Source organism: Pelodiscus sinensis, chromosome 29, assembly GCF_052426305.1.
Source record: "Pelodiscus sinensis isolate ZL-2025 chromosome 29, ASM5242630v1, whole genome shotgun sequence".
NCBI lineage: Eukaryota > Metazoa > Chordata > Testudines > Trionychidae > Pelodiscus > Pelodiscus sinensis.
Genome location: NC_143080.1, coordinates 1864352 through 1886796, shown reverse-complemented (window position 1 = coordinate 1886796; position 22445 = coordinate 1864352). Strand labels below are relative to the sequence as shown.

The 22445-nt window shown below is 44.9% G+C and overlaps 3 protein-coding genes across 4 annotated transcripts in view; all 3 read right to left on the bottom strand.

The window, feature by feature from the left end:
- Nucleotides 1-393: 393 nt before the first annotated feature.
- Nucleotides 394-4608, bottom strand: HOXB3 (homeobox B3). Its single transcript, XM_075911274.2, has 2 exons — nt 4185-4608; nt 394-2736 (listed from the first exon to the last, which is right to left on the bottom strand). Exons 1-2 carry the CDS (start codon nt 4606-4608, stop codon nt 1982-1984), a joined length of 1179 nt encoding a protein of 392 aa, XP_075767389.1. The 3' UTR covers nt 394-1981.
- An 11-nt stretch (nt 4609-4619) lies between these two features.
- The window catches only part of HOXB5 (homeobox B5), a 44306-nt gene continuing 26480 nt past the window's right edge, over nt 4620-22445 (bottom strand). Inside the window, exons 4-6 of the mRNA XM_075911276.2 lie at nt 16123-16186; nt 10047-10109; nt 4620-9453 (exon numbers count right to left, since the gene is read on the bottom strand). The gene's annotated coding sequence lies outside the window, so the exon portion shown is untranslated. The remainder of the gene's footprint in view (nt 9454-10046; nt 10110-16122; nt 16187-22445) is intronic.
- Nucleotides 4620-22445, bottom strand: part of HOXB4 (homeobox B4) — a 28469-nt gene continuing 10643 nt past the window's right edge. For both annotated transcript variants that reach the window (XM_075911278.2, XM_075911277.2), the window contains 3 exons: nt 16123-16186; nt 10047-10109; nt 4620-9453 (listed from right to left, as the gene is read on the bottom strand). The gene's annotated coding sequence lies outside the window, so the exon portion shown is untranslated. The remainder of the gene's footprint in view (nt 9454-10046; nt 10110-16122; nt 16187-22445) is intronic.

The window sequence follows — 22445 nt, the reverse complement described above, 5'->3', positions numbered from 1 at the left end:
GATTAATCATTTTCCTTTGTTTTCATTTTAGGCCCAATGGCTGTGTAGGACGGATGACACGTGATCTCTTCTCTTTGTAACCAAAAAGGGGATGGCGAACTTTAGTCTGTTTGGGAGAATGTTAAACGGGCTTCCAAAGGGAGAGCGGGTGGGGTGAGGGAAACAGAGAGTAGCTATTAACTTTTTAATTAAATATTATAGTCTAGGAACGTGCCAGTGGTTTACAACCTGCTCTGTAAAACAAATAGGATTATAACCTGAGGGGCGCGCCGTGGAGGGAGCACTATAGATAGCCATCTATCTGTTTTTATTCTCTGGCATATTTAAGCTTCTGTTTTGACTACTTTGACTTTTATTTGAGTTTTGCTTTTAGATCCGACTACCAGGACAAGATCAAAATTGATAACAGAAAGTTTATTCAAGAATTGCTCAACAGACAACCCTTAAGCAAGGAAATAAAATAACTACTATAGGAACAAAGAAAGCTCTCCAAAGATGAGGGGTGATGTGGGAGGGGGGATTAGCTATAGTTCTTCTAATTCAGGACTACACAATTACAGTCTGGTTCTGCTCTCATGCCTCCAGTAGAACTAATTACATTATTCATAAGTACGAGGGTAACATAAAACTACTGGTCTTTCTAAATTACAATAACTAAAATAAGCTTGTTGTACAATGACAAGAAAACACAATGTCCTTTATAACAAGTAAATACTAAAAAAGTACAATTTGATTCTTTTTTCTCATATAAATACATAATGGGGGGATAAATAATACAAAAAAGGAAAATATTTTAAAACTGGCTATAACCAATAAATATATATGAATGTTCTCCAGAACACACAGCTTTTTGAAAGACGTCACAGTTGAGTTGGAAGAACGCCCTTCAAAGTTGTTTTATACCCATTCAATGTAAACTCTAAGTGCAAGAAAGATGTCCAAACAAGAAAGCATTAGCAAACACCGAAAGTCCATTCACTGCTGCTTCTTTTGGTAGGACACACCGTTTGTTCAAAAATACCCTGTTTTCACGTTAAGTCAAGAGAGAAGGAGGAACAAAATGTAGGAATTCTCTTAAATTGCTTTTGTTTTGTTTGTTTGTTTGTTTAGTAGTGAACGCTAAAAACAAAAACAGTGTAATCCAATGGAGACTCCACTTCCTAAGAGGCAAAGGTTTAAAATATCCAGACCTGTCAACTTTCTCTTCCTCTCTTTGGCCACTTCATAAAATAACATAAATCAACTTTGTTGCAGAAATGTATTTCCAGAACCTTTGCAACTATTCATCCTACTTGAGGAGCGGGTGAAGAGGAGGCGGAAGAGAGGTTCTGTTCCCAAATGTTGGCAGATCCGTATATTTTTAGCTAACGGGGTGAAGGGGGTGGGGAGAATTACTCAGCAAAAAAAATATGTTCTTCATGTCAAGAGTTAGACTACAAGGGAAAAGGTGAGATTATGGGGGGGGGGGTTGAAGGGTATAGTTTTCTAGGAATCTGTTTAGATTTTTTTTTTAATCTGTTGCTGTTCATCCAATTGAATAGATTTGATGGGTCGACAGTCTGCTGTCATTATCGATGTTCGAGGGACCTTTGCAATTATTTGTACTTTCTTTCAGCAGATCCGGTTGTTTTGGTTTTGTGTTTTGCTCGTTTTCCATAAAACTACCCCATTTTTCTCCCCCCCCCCAAAAAAACCCCATCTGTGTTAAAGCATCAGAAGGTAGATCTATCTCTCCATAGATCGATAGATTGGATTAGATTTAAGAACTGCACCTTGCAAATAAATAGGATTCATCATCAGACAGTGTACCTGGCTGGCTTACTACACCCAGGAAAAGCCAGAAATTTCCACAAGACAGGCCACCAGAAACAAAGATGGGATGGGCGCAACACAAACCTTTCTGAACCAAACCCCACCCCACCCCACGTCAGAGCCTCCACCAGTGCATCTGCCCCCCACCCACCCTGCCCCCACCCCTCTATCACAGGTGGGTGAGTTTGGGCGCCTCTTGGATTCTACCCTGAGAAGAGGCGTGGTGCGAGGAAAGATCCGTATAGGTGGGATGGGTCTCGCAGGGTCCATGGTGCTGGCCGGCGGGCATCTGGGGCGCTGCGTTGTAGTCCATGCTGCCAGACTGGTGGTGGGGGATGTGGTTGAGGCCGTACAGGGAGGGCCCCGAGGCAGGCATAGAATCCACATAGCTGCCTCCCACGTACACCGGGCTGGTGGGCGTCCCATAAGTGCTGCCATTGGCCTGTAACACGTGGGGGTCGTACTCGGGCGCCGTGCTGCCGTACTTCTGCGGGGCGGGGCAGCCCTTGATGGGGTTTTGGTAGTTAGTGGACATGGCATAGGCATTCTGGTGGGGCTTATTGAAGGAAGGCGGCGAAGGCGCCTCGTAGTTACTAGGCATGGGGTGCAAGGCGTTGAGGAAGCCGGCGGAGCTCTGCATGGGCTGGGGCGGGCTGCCCGCCGGCGAGGGCCCCCCCGACGACGACCCCATGCCTTTGGACTTCTGGTCCTTCTTGTACTTCATCCGCCGGTTCTGGAACCAGATCTTGATCTGCCTTTCGCTGAGGTTGAGCAAATTGGCCATCTCCACCCGGCGGGGCCTGCAAAGGTAGCGGTTGAAGTGGAATTCCTTCTCCAGCTCCACCAGCTGCGCGCTGGTGTAGGCCGTGCGGGCGCGTTTGGAGGCAGAAGACCCCGGAGGGCTCCTCTCGCCGCCGCAGCTTTCTGCCGGCCCGGAATGAAATAAAAGATAATTACTGACATGCAGAAATTGAATGCGGCCGCTTCCTAATAAATCCTGGAACAAGGCACCTTCCACCCCCCCCCCCCCAATCCTCCCCGTTACCCGGCACTCCATAATCATGTCATTTATTAAGAGTTCTGTTCTCCAAAGCTGCCCCGGCTTTATGAAAATTGGATCATGTCATGCAGAAAAGGGTTCCAGGGCCATTTATTTAGGAGTCGATTATTTCCAACAGATCATGCTGAGACAATACACTTTGGCAAGGGGGGGGCAGGGTTTTGAAAAAAAAAAAGCAAGCAAATTAATATAAACACTGGTGCCAGCAATGTGTTTTCATGAGAGACTCTTTTAGGCTCCCAGGCCATAGGTATATTGTGTTTTGTGCAGATGTGGGGGTGTATTTAACAGGTCTGGTAAGACACACATATTTACACACCGGATAGGTGTGCCTTTATTTTACATGCATATAGACAATTGCACTAAAAAGAATGTATGTGCATATATGTAACACAAATACTATACCAAGAGATACATATTTAATCAGCAGACTAGTGTATAGCTGTATATGTATGTGTAACTGTATTTGATTGTGTGTGTGTAATTGTGTGTATAAACAATCATATACAGTTGTACATACAGACACATAAAGCGCTGTACACAAGCCTGTTTATTACATATGTGTCGCTTTTGGTGCGGGGGACGGGATAGCTCAGTGTTTTGAGCATTGCCCTGCTAAACCAGGGTTATGAGTTCAATCCTTGTGGAGGCCATTTAGGAATCTGGGGCAAATCTGTCAGGGATGCTACTTGGTCCTGCTGGGAAAACAGGGGATTGGATGTAATGACCTTTCAAGGTCCCTTCCACTTCTAGGAGATAAGTATATCTCCATTCATATATAGTATTTATGTTATATATGCACATATGTTTCATTAGTGCAACTGTCTATATGCACGTAAAATGAAGGTGCACGGACACACACATATTGGTGCAATTGTATGATATTCCTTTTTTCTATCTAGCTATTGAGCGACAAATAAATGGTTATGTCTGAATTTCTTGACTATTGATTAAAATAGGCTGCAGTCGTTGTGCACAGCTGTTAGTAACTACATGCCTTCAATGCTTCAGCCACCTTCAGCCAGGTACAATTCACGTGCTGCCTTTCGCAACACTGTGATGGCACTGAGAAGAAATGCAGGCCTACATCAACTGTGCACCGCTCGGTCTTCCTAGCGGTCCAGATCCGCCAGGCTTTGTTCAAGCCACACTCCCTGGGAAGGGGTCGCTTGCCTACAGACTGAATAGGCTGCCCACTCCAACCATAGTAGCATGTTCAAGGCCTGCATTTCTCCACCTTCGGACAAGAGTATTCAGGCTGCTGGCTTCGCTGGTCGGGGAAGGGGAGGGTTACAGACGCAGAGCGCGATACCTGTGCTCGGGGAGCTGGTTTTCTGCTTGGAGTTTTGTCTCGATTCTTTCATCCAAGGGAAAATCTGTTTGGCGAGAGTCGCGTTGGAGCTGAGATTTGATTTGCTGGGGGCAGGTTTGCTGCTCCCTGACTGGCTATTGCTGTTGCTGTTGGCGACAGAGTTTGGGGGTGGCGAGACAGGTGCGGCTTGCTGATGCTCGCGGGGCAAACTGGGACGCATGCAGCTTCCATTTAGGTCTTTACTCTTGGCATGGGGGGCAGTGTTGCCAAGAGACTGGAGGGAGCAGGCGGACCTCTGGTAGTCATTCTCCACGTGAGAAGGCTGGAAGGGCTGTTGAGGGCCCTCATAGCCAAACCCATTAGCGCCCTGGTAGGAGTAGCCTCCAAACAACGTCGAACTGTCGTAGTATGTTGTTTTCTGCATCTCTGGGCTTCCCCGCGAATATTTTCACCGACTACCGGGGTCTTAAAACCCTGATGGAAGAACATTGGCCCCCCCAAGGTCACGTGACAGTCCGTTTCCAGTTGTCTCTTGGAAGCTGACCTGAAAGGTTAGAAGAAACACACAATACTAGTGGCCTGGCTATGAATCCATCTTAGGTCGTGAAAAGCGCATGACATGAATAGGGTCCTACAGAACAGGGCTAGCAGATGCTTTGAACAGATTTGCCCTGGGTTCCTCCTCCCGAGGCCCGTGAACTATTTTAAAGTGTATTTTTTAAAGTCAGTATGGGTTTTTTTTTTCTCCCCAGCATTGTACCGTGCATGCTTAAATCTGTCTAAACTCAGGTGATTTCACAGGCATGCGGACATATAAACACACACACATTAATACACGAATAAAAACACAGAATGGATCACTGCTGACTACAAACCTGAACCGATTATAACTCCTGCCTTTTTACCCGCACTACCCTCCAGCTCATGCAATAAATAGTGCCCAGGAATTAAAAAAAAAAAAGCACGTTTTTTTTATATGCGCCCAGAAACGAAAGATTGGAGGATCAGACACTATTAAGTTATGCTGCTTTCTTGTAGGACTGCTTCACCTAACGTGTGATTTGAAACCAGAAATAATCTCTGTATTTTATCCTTTTGACTCGTGTAGTTTGATTTGCTGCTTTCACAGGGAACACACGTTGTCTTTGCAATTCTGGAGCAAACACTTGAAAGAAATATTGGGACATCCATTTAAAAAGAAGTGTTTCCTTTGGTCTATTTATTGCATTTTTGAACCACGGACAGATTGTATTTAGGAAAGATTCCCTTTTCACTCCTCACCCCCATTTCTTAAAAATCTTGAATCTGGAACTGCCGTTGAAAAAGATTTGCTTCCCAACCCAGATTCATTGTGGTTTGGTTTGGTTTTTAGAAAACAATTTTCTCGCCAGGCCATTTGGTTTTAGTTTTCTATCCCTTCGACTTTTCATTATCCTCCCCCCTCCTCCCTTCCGCCCCTTCTGTTTTGGTTTCCTTTCTTATCCAAGCCCCAAAAGTTCCACAAAAACCGGAAAAACCAGCCTCTTTTTCCCCAAAGCATGAACTTTCTCTACCTGGGATGGGGGAACCCCAAGAAGAATAGACACTGATCAAAACATAATTTGGTGTCTGGGAGATTAACCGAGCAGCAAACTTATTTTAAAAACCTTGTGGGTGTTCCCCATTGCTTCTCTCATTTTGTTTTGATGTTTATATCTATTTTTAATTTTAATTTTATCAGGACTATTTTCACTTTTTAAAAAAAATAAACAGCATTGAAAAAAGCCGGGTGCGATATTTTAAAATACAAATGCTGTTAACACAATGTACGGATGTACTGTAAATAACACTTCAATTTTCTTCCCTCTCCCGACTTTTTGTGTGTTTGTGGTTATGTCAAACGAGCCCTCACTGCGCTTCAAACACCACAGTCGGAGCCAATACACACATGTAAAATTGATTTAGCTTTTATACACGAATTCAGCCCTTCCTCCATTCCCAAATCGGCGTGAGAGCTTCCTCGGAGCTTATGTTCTTTCTTTCTTTATTTTGTCGACAAAGGAGGCTGGAATAATTTTTCTGGGAATTATTGCAGGAGGGGATCTTGTTTGATTTCCTCCGGGCGATAAATATTAAAAAGTAGGTTCCTCTCCGCGAGCTGAAGAGCTGTGAATTAATTAACAAGCAGCAGTACATTTATTATGAATAGGGTGGCTGAAATTGACTAGGCGTGCAAAAAGGTGGAAATCTCTATAAGGCCTTCCTGGGGTTTTTTTTACACGGCTTTCCTTGGGGGGAAAAAATCTTCCCCCTCCCCTCTCTCTCTTTTAAACTGCCTGGGAGGCGTACCAAAAGCAGGTAAAAAGAACGGTGGTGATTTTAAATAAATACAATACATCTACCGCCTTCCCCACCTAAAATCGAAGCTAGCTGGGAGCGTCCAAGGAAAAAATTTGCTTTTGGAGCTCATCTCTCAACGCGTCACAAATGCCGGTCATTTATCTTCCCGAAGACGGCCGGAATCCTAATTATTTACTCCAAGGAATTGTGTGGTTTTTTTTTTAAATCTCAGGCAGAATAATAAATATTAGATTATATAGTGTTCCAATTAACTAGCGGAGGCTCAACTCGGATACGGTTCCCAGTCTTCCAAGTTTCGCGTGGGGGAGCGATGGCAGCATTAAAGACTGCCTGGGAACTTTTACTGCGGAAGATTTAGAGGCGATTCACAAAAAACCAACAACAACAACAGCTGAAATATGCAGAGGAAGAAGGGGAAAGGATCTAAGTCGGAAGGCCTCTGGGAAGGACGGGTGAGTGGACGGGACGAGATCTACGCCTTTTATTTCCCTGTAAAGCGATTCCCTCCATGTTGGAAATCCTAAATTCAGAACCTGACTCTGTTTAGGAAGAAGAGCCGCTCTTTCCGCCCCTCCCCCGCCGGAGGGATATTTCACAGACCACGCAAAAGAAAGAATCAACCCGGGGTTTTTTTTTTGGTCAAAATAAGAAATCTATCGACACGTCCCTTAACAATAGCCTGGCTCAGAGAGGCACCTCAAATTCCAGAGACTGCCTCGCGAGGACTCTGTCTGGGAAATAAGAAACACATTCCTAAAATTTCCCTCCCCCCGCCCGCCGCCGCCGATTATCAACCCCAAGCAGCACCCCCCCAGTTGAAAAGCAGGGGGGAAAAGCAAGGCCCCCTCGCTTGGAGGCTGCGAAACAGTCGCTGCGTGGAAGGAAGCTTAAAGCTTGTGAACTCTTCTTGAACCGAGATTGGAGTCATATGGTCATAAATCATTGGGACACATACACTCCGCCATTCACAAAGTGATAGCCTATTTGAGTTCGGCTTACCTTAGTCTCTGACGAGCAAAGTACAGGCAGACATGATCTATTTTCACATCCAGCACCAAAGCAATCAATAAGCCAGCAATGCCACCCCTCTTCCTTGTGGAAAAAAAAATTAAAGGAATATACAGATAGAGAGAGAAGAGTGTGTGTGTGTGGAAAAAAAAGAGAAATCCAGCAATAAACCCAAAGGAGGGGGGGTTCTAGCCAGTAAAGCGTTCGTTTCGGCTGCTCAAAATCTCTCTCTCTCTCTCTCTCTCTCACTCACTCTCTCCGTTTGGGGGGGGGAACCCCCAGAGCAAGATGCTTTACAGCTTCCTAGATGGGTAAGGAAGCTAGGGGAGCTTTCACTGGACAGATCCTAAGGTTCTTGCTGCCCTACAGACTGATACGCCCTGCTCGCTGCTAACAATGGCTACGGGCGACGGGGAAAGGAGGGAAGGAGGGAAAAAAAAGAAAGAAAGAAAGAAATCCTTCTCGCGACCCCTTTCCCTGGGAACGGCCGGGCGAGGATTCAAAACAACAATAATAATAATAATCGTTCTAATAAGGCTCCGGGAGAGGGGGGGAGGGGAAAATAGAGCTAGGATTTTTTTTTTTTTTAGAGAAATAAATAAATAAATAAATGGAAAAGATTTGCTTTGGAGCGCCGGGCAAAGCCAACAGCCTTTCCAAACAGCGTCACTAGTGAAAAATTATGCTAATTGCAGACGTGGTGGACCGAGGCCTAGACGGAAAGATAGCAAAGCTCCCCTTCGGTTCACGTGTTTAACAATTTGGTGTCAATTTATGCTAATAAACCCTTCCCACGTCGCCCTACCCTTCCCTTCCCCCCACACCCCGTCTCAGGGAGAATTCTCCTTGTCTCTCCCGGCCACTGGCTCTACCTCCGAAGAGTCCCTAAAATGGAATAATTAGGAAATACACTTCTTAGGGGTGGGGCCAAGGAGGGTATCACCCGCTAGATGGGAAACTGGTTTTTTTAAGAGAGAGGAGACGGGTGGGGGCAAGGGAGGGGGGAGTGAGTCCGTGGTGTGGCTTCAACCCAAAGCCTACAGCTGGGGGGGGGGGACTTTAATATTAAGTCTGCGTGTCAAAAGTTCTGTGAGCGATGGTTACCTTTCCTCCCCCACCGCACCTCCTGTAGCCGGGCAGTGGAGAGGAGGGTGGGATCTGCACTTCTAAAGGGGCAGGGAGTAAAATCGCAGGGGGGAGGCGAAGTCGGGTAGGTGTTGAACAATAAAGGTGGGGAGGGGGGTTGTGAATAGGAAGATGCGCCCAGACGCTGCTGTTCTCACTAGGTATGCTTCCTGGAGCAGGCACAATTGCCGCTCCAAGCCGGAACTTTCCCCAGCTGCTTTCGGGCGAAGGTGCAAGATTGCAAAGGGGGTGGTGGGAGGAAAAATGTAGCTGTCTGCACTTTCCCCCCCTCCGCTGGTTTTGTTCCAGTTTGCACTGGTGTGCTCGCCTTTCATTCGCGCCCCCGGCGCCTCTGGGTGAAGTGCTGAATAGGGAATTTCAAGCTGGCCACGAAAGCTGCTTGCACCCCGCTCGGAAGGGGGGACCCGTGTGCGCTGCTGGCAGCACCTTTGGAGAAGGGCCCATGGCGAAGGGAGCCAAATCCAGAGTTCGCCACAACTTACTTTCGGGATGGGTCTGGTGGAAAGGACGGTCCAGGTGCCGGCTGCTAAGGGGCAAAGTGTTCCCACCTCTTGTTCTAACAGCAGTTTTCAGACCTGAGTTGTGAGCTGGATCCTCAGCGTCTCATTTTTCACTGTGAGATTCCCCTCCCCCCTTCTCTATCTGACTTTTTAAGACCTACTTGGACATACGTCTTCAGCCAGAGAAGAGAGCCTATTTTGGAACACCCGCCTTGCAGCGCGGCATGGAGAAGTCACCAATAGTATTTATGGATTATTCTTTTTAAAAACCCCTCCTAGAAAAAACAAATACTCGGTAGATTTTCGCAGATGGGATCTCCAATGATTAATAATCGAGTATCTAGAATATCAGACCAGAGTCTGCCCGGGGCTCTGCAAAGAACTTTTCTGAAGTACCAACTTTGTGTTCTTTTTTAAATGACTGGAGAACTTTTTTAAAAAAAAATCATGCCAAGATGTATTTCTATACACTGAGTGTCTAGTAAGTAGATATTAGGTTTAATATCGCCTTGCATTTCTGCTTATACGTTTTGTTGCCGTTTGGGGGAAGGGGGTTAAACTTCACAAGTTCAGCACCGAATTTTGCAGTCCTGGTCCTTTTAGACTTCCCTTCAAAAGGAAACCAGAAAATATTCTCCATTTACAATGTCCACCCAAAATTATAACCAGAAATGACCAAATGTAAAGACAAGCCAGTAGCAAATCGAAAATACTTCACAGAAAAGGTAAGGCACAAAATCGTCATTATAAATCTGGTGAAAGGCAAACAACTTGTCTCTCATTTAAAAAATGAATGGTTTCCAGTTCTAAGAGTTTTATTTTATTTTATTTTATTATGACCAGGGGCATCACGTTTAAGAACACTCACCAATTCTCAGTTGTCTGGCCCAGCACAAATGAAGCAGCGCAGCAGTTTGAGAAAGAAAGAGAACTGTAAAATAGAAAATTGACAAAACTTCCATCATAAAGATATGGGGAAACCAACTTATTACACGTTGATTCCCGTATCTATGGGGGAATCGTTTTTAATGGACAAAAATTAAATAGATACTTTAAAAAAATCCACTGCTCCATCTGAGGCATTTTCTCAATAACGTAACCAAAGAAGACCTTTCATAAGCGTTTTTAGCATGTTTCAAAAGTTGTTTCACACACCCACACACACCATCAAGATGAAGGATTGGTATCATGCAGACTTGCAAATAAGCATTTATAATTGGACTCATATATATGGCTCTCTAACATTTGGATAGCATTAGAATATTGGAAACCCTCTTCGAAGGAAATTGATCAGCTTTGCATCCGAATAGTTTGCAGCTGATATGATCTGCAGTGAAATGTAAACATATTTCTCCTGTTGGTGAATTCTGGTTTGAAACAAATAATAAAAAACGCTGGTTTGCAATCCACCTTTTACCTCTTTTTGTAGTTTTGAGTTACAGGCTGCTGGTCATTCCGGGTTAAGTGCGTTTTAAAAAATGAAATGTATCGAGTTAATTAGGGAAGGCTTGTCGATTTCACTGGGAGACAACAAAAGCTTAAATATCTCCAGCTCTTTTCCTAGGGAGTCAATTTGCCCACTCTCCTGCACGAGCCCCATAAAAAGTAGCTGCTTTATGTGACGTGTAGCTAACATTTACCCAAAAGTTATTCGATGAAAGGATTAACGATCCCAGTTTAAACCTTTTTAAAACTACACGGAGATTTCTCCCTGGAACCCCGACGCGATTGGATTGGGAGACAAAGCGGGGGGGGGGGGACTCATTTAAAGTTATTTTCGTTTTGGGAACCCTTCCCTCGCTGTAATAATCCTGTTTCCGTTCTGTCTGTGGATGTTATGAATCTCAAATCAAACGTTCTTCACCCTTCTTGTGACAACATTCCTGGAACACAAATCACACGCGGCCTGCCTCCTCTCTGGTCTGCGGCCTATGGCAATAATTTATGACGAGGATGACTATTATTACACATACACGCACCCACTTTAATACACAACATTGGCTATAGCCCATTGACATCACAGCCTTACCAGGTTCACTTGGGTTTTTAATTCCCTCTGTAGATTATAAATAAAGATAAAGCAAACCCCACCACCCTTTATGTGCTATGCACCCAGCGCACCAAATATGTCTCTGTAAAAGTCCCACCCACATGAGGAGCTGGGAAAGAAGGAGGAGTGGAGAGGGGGAACGGAACAAAAGGAGTTGGGGAGAGGAGGAAAACAGCATTTATTGGGAGTGAATAGCAAAAGCAGGGGAAATAGAAACAAAATAAATAAAGGCTCCGAGAAAGATTTTCAGTGAAGCCCGCCAAAGGCAGCCAAGGTTTTGGCTACACGTTGAAGGATCCGTATTAAATGAAAACCTCCACTCCTCCCCGCTTTACCTCGCTGCTAACAATAGGCTCATGTATTATGTATCATTATTAAAAGATATTCGTGGTGAATTATGGGTATTCTCAAATGAAGCACTATAATCTTAATAGGAACATTTATCTTTCTAGGAAGGTAGGTAGGTAGGTAGGCTAGATAGATAGATAGATGAGGTGTACGGGGCTAGATAGATAAATAGATAGATAGAGATAGAATGGCAGAGAGATCGACCGGGCAAGATTCTCCTTCCGTTTCCTTTTATTTACTTTGTAATAGGATTTCAATAGGCAAATTATGGAGGCCTTTCCACCACCCACTACCTCTCATAAGAAGATGAGGGGTGCGAATGCTAAGGTCGAAGAGGGAAGGATGAGGTAGACTCGAAAAAATCTCTCTCTCTCTCTCTCTCTCTTTCTCAATCTCTCTCTCTCTCCACAGAAGCCAACTCCGGATAAGAAATCAAAATGAAACCGAGTGTGCGGTGTCTTTGAGAGATTAGCTCTCTTTCTCCTCGTGACCTTTGCTTACAAGAGTAATAACTCACCGGGTTAATGATCAATCAACGGAAGTGCTTTGGAATTGCCTCCTAAATACCAAACAACCACAAAACCCGGGCTCCCACTATTCCTGGCTGGATGGGGGGCGAGGGGGAGAGGGAGGTTCCCAACCCCCTGAGGTCCTCTCCTCTTCTGTACATTCTTGCTCGCCAAAAATGTTCAGGCCATACATTTTGCTACAGTGTCATTTTGGTTTCTTTCGGAGTGGGGGAGGGGCAACGGCACCGGAGTGCTGTAAATAGCTATTTAGGAAGCCAGGGACCAGAGAGTCCGAAGAACTGTCCCCTCACCCACTCCCCTCCTTCTAAATGCCAAAATAATGACTTGAATTATACGCTCACGTGACTGGTAAACGTCAACCTTTTACCAGTTTCATACAGAATTGTTCAACGACCCCTCCCTCCTCCCCCTCATGGTTCCCCCTTTCCAAAGACTTCTCTGAACTTAAATAAGAGTTACCAAGAGCAGTCCCTCTACCCCCCTGCCCGAGTTAGTCCCCTCAGATGTTGTGTGTTGATTTTTTTTCAGTCCTCCGAGCGGAAGGAGGAAAAAACATAGGTGCGAAGTGTTTGCCACAACCACACACTTCCAGAGTCTCAGCTCCGACCCAAAAGCCAGAAGAGGTGGAAGGAACTAGGGAACTAGAGGGGAAAAAGAAGGAAGGAAGGAAGGAGAAGGAAGAGGAGGGGAGAGGGAGGAAAGAGAGAGGGAAGAGAGGAAGGGAGGGAAAAAAGGAAGGAAGGAAGGAAAGAGAGAAGGAAGGGAGGGAGAAAAGAAGGGAAGGAAGGAAGGAAGGAAAGAGAGAGGGAAGGGAGAGAGGGAGGAAATGAAGGAAGGAAGGAAGGAAGGAAGGAAGGGAGGGAGGGAATGGCTAAAGGAGTATGATTTCTGCACTCCAAGCTCCGAAGACCTCGCCTTTCAATCTGCTGCTGCTAACCTGCTTCTGCGCTTGACTCCAGAGAGACCCTGCGGGCTGGCGTGGCTGCGGGAGCAGGTAACCGCCCACGCGGCCTCTTGCCCCCAGTGGATTTACAATTAAAACCTGGACTGAGGCCGCGGCGGGCTCCCAGGCGCGGGTTCGACATGGGCTGCCCCTATGAGCTCCGGCTCCCCGGATTTCACGGCCCTTTAAAACAATCTGGAGAGAAAATGAGGATTCTCCCCCCCCCCCCCCCGCCTTTAAAGGATTCCTGGATCGCACCCCAGAGCGACTGACTTGGCAGTTTCTGCTACAAAAGGAAGCCCAATTCGGTTACTTTACAGTTCTAGTCCTTTGACTTAAACAGGGTGATGTGGGGCGAGGAGGGACGCAGAACGGCTCTGTTTTACCTGCCTTAATTTGATGTCACATGCGGAGACGTAACCATTTCCGAGGGAGGAATGTTAGAGAGAGAGGAAAAAAGAGGGGAGGGTTTTGTGCAGGAGTTACATTTCTGGGGCTCTCCGTGTTCGTGCAGCCTATTGTCTAACTAGATACAAGGAGAATATTTTCTCCTTTTGCGATGTCATGGTATAATTCATTTATTGTATCCTACAAATACACTAGATCAAACACACCGACCTACGGAGCACTCTATAGATGTTGCGTAGTTGGATACGATGAGAATATATTCGCATTCTGCATACTCATTACATAGTGGTTTTATGACATACCACACATACATTAGCTGAGCACACATCGTATGCACATAGCATGTAGATGTGTACAGTCACATGCACGTGTTAATGTACATGCATAACGGAGCATGGCCAGTGAGCCATACAGATCACGGGTGGGACTAAAATACTGTGATACTGTTAGGGTCTTTGGCCTGTCATACTCATCAACATATCAAAAGGCTAGCCTCCATAGCAGTCTTTTCGTTCACTAGTTAATTTTTAATTCGAAGGGAAAGACTTCGGGACAGAACTGTTTCACACGGTTCCAATGTCCTTCTCGTAGAGGGTACTTAGATGGAACTCGGCACTTAAGCTCGTGGTCTGGTGTTTAAATCTGTTCCTGCTAATGCCTGCTTAGCAGTGAAATGAATCCAAACACTTGAAAGGTGGAATGCAACAATAGCATTATCGTGGCTGTTTAACACAAATGTAGTGCCACTAGATCATACTATAATATCTGTGCCTCTCTCTCTCTCTCTCTTTCACACACACACACACACACACACACACACACACACACACACACACACCATGCTTTAAGTAAGACTCTCTGAAGAAACACACTTGTCTTCAACCATCCAGCAAGAATCATCCGATCCCTATTTCTGTGATTAAAAATTGCCGAGTTGCCTAATTAAGATTTGATCCTTACAAAGGCAAGAAAAATAAGATTCCCCCAAATTTGTGAAGAGTCTGGCGAGAGGAATGAGACTCAAATCAAGTCTCAAATCTCTATCCTTATCTATATCTCTATCTATTTATCCTCATACACACCCATCTATCTATCTATCTATCTATCTATCTATCTATCTATCTATCTATCTATCTATCTATCTATCTATCTATCTATCTATCTATCTTCCAACTAAAGGAAGAGCTGGAATCTCAAAAAACCGTCCATTAATATTAATTTACTTCAATGAAAACTTTGGCTCTTCATGAAGTTGATGATTTATGATAAAATCAATTAAATTACGGTCATTTAGAGCTTTGTGGCTTCTCCTCAGATTTTATTCGCCAGCACACCAAGAAGCGCTTGGTTAAAAAAGGAATTTCAAGTTTAGCTGGAGGCGAGTAAAGATAAATCTGGAGCGGAGGAAATTTAATGCAAAGCAATTTTCAGGGGAAAAAAAAGCAGACGCTTGTGCAGCTCTCTGGCAATATACCCTAGCTTGCCCCAGGAAATATTAGACATTGAATCTAAACTTTTCCGGGTTTACAATGTACGGGGGCATTTTTATAGCTAACAAATTGTCCCAGGAACCGAGTTATTATCAGAGTACAAAGGGATGCTAACAAAAACCAGCCAAACTGAACAGAGATCACATTTTTTAAAAATAAATGAATCTGAAATGTAATTAAATTTGTCTTTCTCTCTTCCACATAAGCTTCGTTTTGTTGCAACTCCCTCGTAAAATAAACATCGGACCTTAACAAAGAGACCAATTCTTCGGACTCCGACCCTCAGAGTGAACAATGAAACAGCACTTGTAAATATTCTGTCATATATTCCAAAGAGAATCGTTTTCTTTTCAGGCCCCTCCTTTTAAAATTGGGTTTCGTGGAGAAATTACATTTTAAAAAAATAAATCGTTAGGGTGGATTTTTCGAAAACCCCAAACAGATCTGAAACTCCTCTAGTGGTTTTAACTAGTGGCATTCCAAAGAGACCACTGTTCTTACACAAAATGTTGAAGGATCTTATACTTACCCATCCCACCAAAATAAATGGGTCCGCTGACGGGAAAAACAAGTATACTAGCCAGATGTTTGTTAATCACATCTGGCAAATCAGAGCAGAATTTGATGGGGGTGGGGGGAAGAATCCACTCTCAGCATAGTGGAACTTTTAGAAGACTTGAGCTTCCAGGAAAAGTCTTATAATTACGAGTTGCTCCAAGTAAACAAAACTTCGGTGGGCCATAAATCACGCTCACATGCATTCATCAGTTTAACACCCCGCTTTTCCAAAGCAGCGTTTGTAGTTTCTGTTTCAAACGGCGGAGAGGTGCTAATGCTTTAACAAATGTGTCCCAGGGAAACCTAGCTGGGAACCAAGCACTTTAAAGAAAATTTCTGTATCTCGTCTAGGTATGAAACACGGAGTGGGTTTCTTTTTTTGCGGGGGGGGGGGGGCGACAAGGTTGTGTCTTTATCTTCCCTGGCTCTGTTTCGGAGAGATCCGTCTTAATTTGATATAGGGAAAGGCAGCTATAGTTCGCGTTGACCAATGGAGGGGTCTCTAGCTTGTCAAAGCTTTGGGAGCAATTAATGATATCTCAGAGCGCTGGAATTCACAGAGTACGAGAAGGCAAAGTTGCAACAATTTCTCCCCCCCCCCTCCCCGCCCCCCTTACCTGTGTTCGTTCTCCACCAAGGACTTCAAGGAAGAAGGAGAGAAGGGGCGGTGAGGGGCGGCTGCTGCAACGGAAGCAAGCAAATTAAAGAATAGAAAAGAAACTCCTCGATGGGACCCCAGTGGATTTTGCTTTGCCGGGCGGATTTCTCTCCCTCCCTTCTCGCGGCTCCCCCACCCGCTCCCAGCCCCCAAAGATACTTTGATTTTTGGACTCACTCCTTTCGAACTGGACTGCCCGGGCGGAAGAAAAGCGCGGAAACCTCCCGAAAGCGCGTTCTGCCGGGCCCCGATTCTGCTGCACGCCCCTTTCCAGAAGGCGCAGAGATACTGGGAGAGGGGGGTCCTGTCCTTACCCCCCCCAGAGGAGGGGGGGAATCCCTGACACCTCTCTGAAAAAAGCGATTTCCCTTTATAAAGACTTAAAATGTCGCAAGAGGGGCCTAGCGCGGAGGGACAAGAGGCGCGGGATAGCCGCGCACCAAATGGAGTCTGGGTTTGGAGGCCACGAGGCACTGGCCGGCCTTCAATGTCAAGATTCAAAATTGGTTCCATATGTCTCATTACAAAAAAAAAAAAGTTAAGCCCCTACACTGCGCGTTTAAAAAAAATAGAGATGTGTGATTGCGGGTCTTTTAACTGCTGGTGAGTGGCACTTAGCCTGTCAGGCGCTTGAGTTTGAGCACAGAGGTAAGAGGTTGAGAAGTAGCAGGACGCGCTCTGGTGTAGGGTTTAAACTGGCCTGAAACGGAACAAAAATGTATCTGCGCGGGGGAGAGGTTTTCAGCAGCCTGGGCTCTGGCCCGCTGAAAGGGGGGGATGGGAGGAGGAATTCGCCTTACCGAGTGTCTTGTGTTTGGGTTTCACCATGTAGGTTCTGACCCCGCTATCACTGGAATAGGTCCCCGCAACCCAATGGGAAGCCATCCACCGGCAACGAGTCAGTGGGAAGCGAGGAGAGCGGGGTGGCTTTCGAGAGAGGACAAACGTTGCCCGTGAAAATGTCCTGGCACAGCTGGCCACTTGACTGTCTGCAGAAACGGCTGTCTGGGAGCTGGCAGCCGCTGCCCATGTGCGTGTGCCAGCCAGAGCCCTGAGCTCTGGCTTTTTGTGTGTTTGCTTTGCTTTCTCTCCCGATCCCTACATGCTTCCGCCAACAAGGGCTGATGGCCTGTGTATTGGATTTAACCAATATAGAGAGATATATTCTCGGTGATCGAGTAACAATTCTTTATGTAAGCCCTCTCTCCCTTCCAAAGGGACTGCCCGGGCGGAAGAAAAGCGCGGAAACCTCCCGAAAACGCGCTCTGCCGGGCCCCGATTCTGCTGCACGCCCCTTTCCAGAAGGCGCAGAGACACTGGGGGGGGGGGGGTCTGGTTTTAAACCCCCTTCAGCTTTAAACCAAAAGGAACCGAATCCTTCTGATGTGCGGTGCTACTGTCCTGAACTAGCACCTGATCTGGTGAATCGCAGCCAAGTGTGGAAATGTGGTTCTTAGCTCCCCCCCCAATAAACAAAAACAGATAACCCACCCCACCGACCCCCACCCCTGGCACTTCAAAGGACACCACCATTATTCCTACCTTTTGCCTCTTGAACAGAAAGCAAAGGGTTCTTTCCCTTTTGTCTTTGTGCCAAATAAATCTCGTTCCCAGCCCTTTTTGAACAGAAATGTATTAGCAGGAGTGAGATGTGATCACCCGTAGTTTTTAAGGCCTGTATAGTATATACTTATTTCAGAAGTTAATTTTTTTCTGCGTCTTTCTTTCTTTCTTTCTTTCTTTCTTTCTTTCTTTCTTTCTTTCTTTCTTTCTTTCTTTCTTTCTTTCTTTCTTTCTTTCTTTCTTTCTTTCTTTCTTTCTTTCTTTCTTTCTTAAAAGAAGTCATTCGATTTGGCTAGGCTACCCCCTAATAGCTACCAATTATTTGAACAAGCAATGGTCATCTTGTATTTACAATTCCTGGGCTGTAATATCAAATCCCTTTGAAAAGCCCCTTTGTTTTTTAAACGATCGGTCGGAATAAACGTATTGCCCACGAATATTTATTGAATCTTACTTATTGTAAAACAGAAATTGGGTAGCTAGATTGGACAGCGTTTAAGAAATAAGAGTGGTACTACTGTATATTGGAAATGCATTGTTCATATATTGAGATTCCCATCTATTGAATGGACAGGCTTATGTATTGACTGGAGGTATAGTAACCCATTCTGTATTAGCTAATGGTCTCCTTATATAGCACTTCCAAAGTGGTCTATCTTTCCATAGTTCTTTGATCTTACATAACACTTTCTTGCAGCCGTCAATACATTATGAACTAAGGTGCCGCTGGATTTATATTTTCCACTTTAACAGCTTCCTCTTCTGAAAGGAATGGTGAGTGTATCTACAAGGGAGGGTGGGTGTGATGGCAGAAAAGGGCCTTCTTGATCAGGTCCATATTAATTCTTAATGTTGGTAGATCAAACTTTTCTGAAACGGGGCAGGCAAGAACAGCGTCTCGCAAAGAAATGAACGAAGCCGACCTGTCTTAATGACAAGAACAATATCTCCTCGAGTATTTTTGAATATTATTCATATCCCTTGTAACTACAACACAAGGAAGAATATTCTACCTCTGCTTTCTGGTGTACTCAGTTTAACCGAGTTAATAAAAGCAATATAGCAACAACAAAAATGAACGATCTGCCCATTGTTTTACTCTGTAGGAGAGAAGTCATCAGCAAAGTTATTATTATAGTGCCTGATCGATAAACAAACCAATAATGAGCCCAAATGGGAATATGGGTGGGTGAGTGAATGAGGTAGGTAGGGCAGGGAGTTAGAAGGGACATGAGTGAGTAAGAGGGGGGTTCGCTGTTATTGTTTGACTGGCCGAAGGGAACAATGAAACCTCCTTTGGCTAGCCAAATGCAAACCCTTTTCCATTGTGTTACGTCACCGGTAGCTATCAGAAGGAACGAGAGAGAAAACCCCAGAGCCGGTTCCTAGGAGATGGTTCCAGGTAGAATGAATCCGGCCTGGGTCAATATCAAGGGGTGCAGATTTCTGGGAGAAGGGAGAAAGTCAGAAGGAAGGAGCCAGATGAAACGTGCTCCCTGGTTACTTAAACAGCTTCTTGAAGGGGAGGGAACCCCATGATGTTGACTTTAAGCGGAGAGGCGAGTAAGATCTGCAGATCTAAGCAGGCTTATCTGAAGCAAAAAAAAATATTTTTTTTGCATCAGATATATCATAATTCTCAGCTACCTCCCTTTTCCATAGACACTAGATAGCAGGCAAAGCACAAACGTCGTGTGGTCTGAAATGGGAACCCCCCCCCCCCAACCACACACACCTTCAATCAAAAGGCTATAGAGAGCTATAGATACAGATATCTATCAGCAAGGGATCCGGAGAGCCTATGATGGCAGGTGAATAGGAAAATGGGCTTCAATCTTTGCCACCGGGTCCGATTCAAAATCCTACAGCCACCTAAGTTCTCCCAGAACCGAGTAACATCCTCCCCTCCCCCGTTATTGATTTATTCCCCTGTTAATGCGCCTAATACACCTCTGCCTGGCGCACTGTATGGCGAATTAATGACAGCAAAGGAGTCGTAATAATAATGATAATGAGAGCGAAATTAATAATTCCGCTCCTTCCAACTTGGTAACTACAGGAGCCTTTCTCAGCGGGCTAATCTTTCATGCTCAGAATCTCAAACCTAGAAAACAAGTGGTCAAAATCAATTTGAAGCCAACGATTTAAATTAATATATGCTTGACAGAGAGTGATGCTACATTGCTGGCTTGCTCGCCATCCCTGGATCTCCCTTAATATTTAATGAAAGCCGGCGAGTTGCTCTAATTCTGCTACATAAAGGTTTACCCTAGCAGACAGAGTTAAATATCACCACTCCCGACGGTGTTAAACGTGGCTGGCGAGGGCTAAAGGAAGTGCAGAAAATGTGGCTGGATTCACTTTTTGAGAATCCGGTGTGAACGTTTCATCTCCAGCCCGGTTGCCGGTTTTACTGATTCCTTGCGGGGTTCAAGCTTGTTACATATTTAAAATGCCATTTCCCACTTCCGCCTGCCTTTCCAACACGCGCGGTTTTAACCTAGCTGGTCAAGTTTGAAAATGGAAATGAGAAGTGGCTGATTCCTGACCTTCCATTTTCTACCAAGGATGCACATTTTCACGCTTGCTTTTTTTAAGGACGTCTTTCACCTTCAATTCTGCTCTGGGGGAGAATACCTTGCTCCCCCAAAGTCTTAACTGTACTGCGCTCTTAAAGGGATTTAATGATTATAGTTCATATATATTATGCATACCAAGTGCCAGTGAAAAGCTAACATCTGTTGGCAAGCTATGCTTTCTTCCTTGGGAATGTAGGGCCAAGTTCTGTACACAGTTTAGTGCCATTGACTTCAATAGGGTTACTCCTAATTTACTACCAGTCTAAACGCAGAAGTTCCTAGCCAAAAGGTCCTTTGTTACCTAAACTTCTGGAACTTTTATCATAAGAACATTCTTTGCCTGCCTACCTACATAGCAAGATCTTGCAGGAATGAAGCCGTGCAAATTATTTGCTCTTTGCATAAAAGGATTGATTTGGGGGTGAGTTCACTTCCTTGTGTGAACAGTCTTTCGTCATTATACATGGGTTTCATACTCAGATTTGGGAACCATTTCCTTAGAACCCGTAGGATTTGCTTGGGAGGAAAGGAAGCTCACCTATTGTTCTACCCTGCACGGACAAAGTAACATAACTCTCTGCTCCGGATCCACTCTCCTCAGCAATTTGATTTCGTTTTTCCAATGTAGTTATTATTTATTCGCTTTTCTGATCATCCGGCGTATAATGGGACACATCCAGCTTTTAAGAAAAACCAAACCCAAAACAAAATAAAGGAAAAAGCCTCCAACAAACATCAAGACACCTCCCCAGACTGTGTTGATAGTGCAATAAAGAGGGGACTTGAGGGTGAAAAATGAGGAATCGCTCGGAAAGTGATGCTGTGATGTTGATATTAAGGTCTTGGTCTTTTACTAGGTTTATATGCCAATGAGGCGTTCCCGGTTTACCAAATTTATACAAATCTCTCCTTAATTGGTAATCACAGATGCTGTAATTTAAGACCCCCAGCTATAGAGCTTTCATATTAGCTGCTGATCTATTACTGTAAATCGTCTGAAATAATCAACTCCAGGGAGTGGAGCAGAGAGAAACCCTCGCTCTAAAATATCATCGCTTGCACATCATTTTCACTTGAGAAATGATTTATCTTGGACACCGCCATAAACAACACAACTCTCTCACAAACACACACACACACACACACACACACAGCCGCCCTGCCGCTGACATGCTTATTGTAATAAATCAAGAAAGGGGGTTTTAGAAAAGAGGGAGAAAGGTGGTGAGAAGAGAGGGGGAGAGGAGGAGAGAGGGAAGGAATATTCCTAAAAATATCAATGGAATGCCTCGATGGGTATAAACACACATACCGCCGTGTGAAGAGAAATGGGAGGAAATGAAGACGGCTATTTGTCACATTTTACGACAATAACATTAATAACAAACAATAAATTTACATGGACATATAGACACCCTAGGAATTGGGAAGCCCCTGTTACTCACAACAATCCAACCCACGGCGTGGCTTCTGTCTTCCTGAGAATTGTTTTATTGCAGTCCTCTCTCTCTCTCTCTCTCTCACTCTCTCTCTCTCTCTTTCTCTCTCTCTTTTCCCCCCCCTCTGCTATAGGCTTGTTTTTTAAAGGACAGTTGAATTTCACGTCAGACACAAGGAGACCATGTCTGCGATGCTCCTGACGAATACATATCTATTCTGCAACCTCTGCATTAATTATTTAATGAATCACGTGATCTGGAAAGGGGGAAGGGGGTCTCTCAGTTTCATACTCAAAGGACCACTGTGACCTTCCCCTATAGCAGCATTCTCCCTCCCCCCCCCCAAAAAAAATAAGTTCAGAATGGAATGTAGCATTCGAGACCTACCGAGGTACGCGGGCTACCTAGTTATTTCTAGACACACATGTGCATGCTTACACAGGCATGTGGAAGAGCAGAGAGTGTGTGCACAGCACAACGTCCTGCCATGCACATGCGTGTGTTAAAGGACACACTGCTGGGGTCGCACCTCTCCCCCCCCCCACTCTCCTCCAAGTTGAGACACTTTAGACAATTTCCATATTTAAACACTTTCCCCAAACCCTGCTGCCTCTTTCCCCAACTAGACTCATCCTGCTGGCTCTCCCGGTCATTTGCTTGCAGCCTGGCACGCAACAGAACAACTGTGTTAGGCTCCAAAG

Coding starts and splice junctions, on each gene's coding strand:
- HOXB3 (XM_075911274.2), bottom strand. CDS start 4,608: ATGCAGAAAACAACATACTACGACAGTTCGACGTTGTTTGGAGGCTAC. Junction 2,737..4,184: donor AACCAGCTCCCCGAGCACAG/GTATCGCGCTCT, acceptor CCGGGCCGGCAG/AAAGCTGCGGCGGCGAGAGG.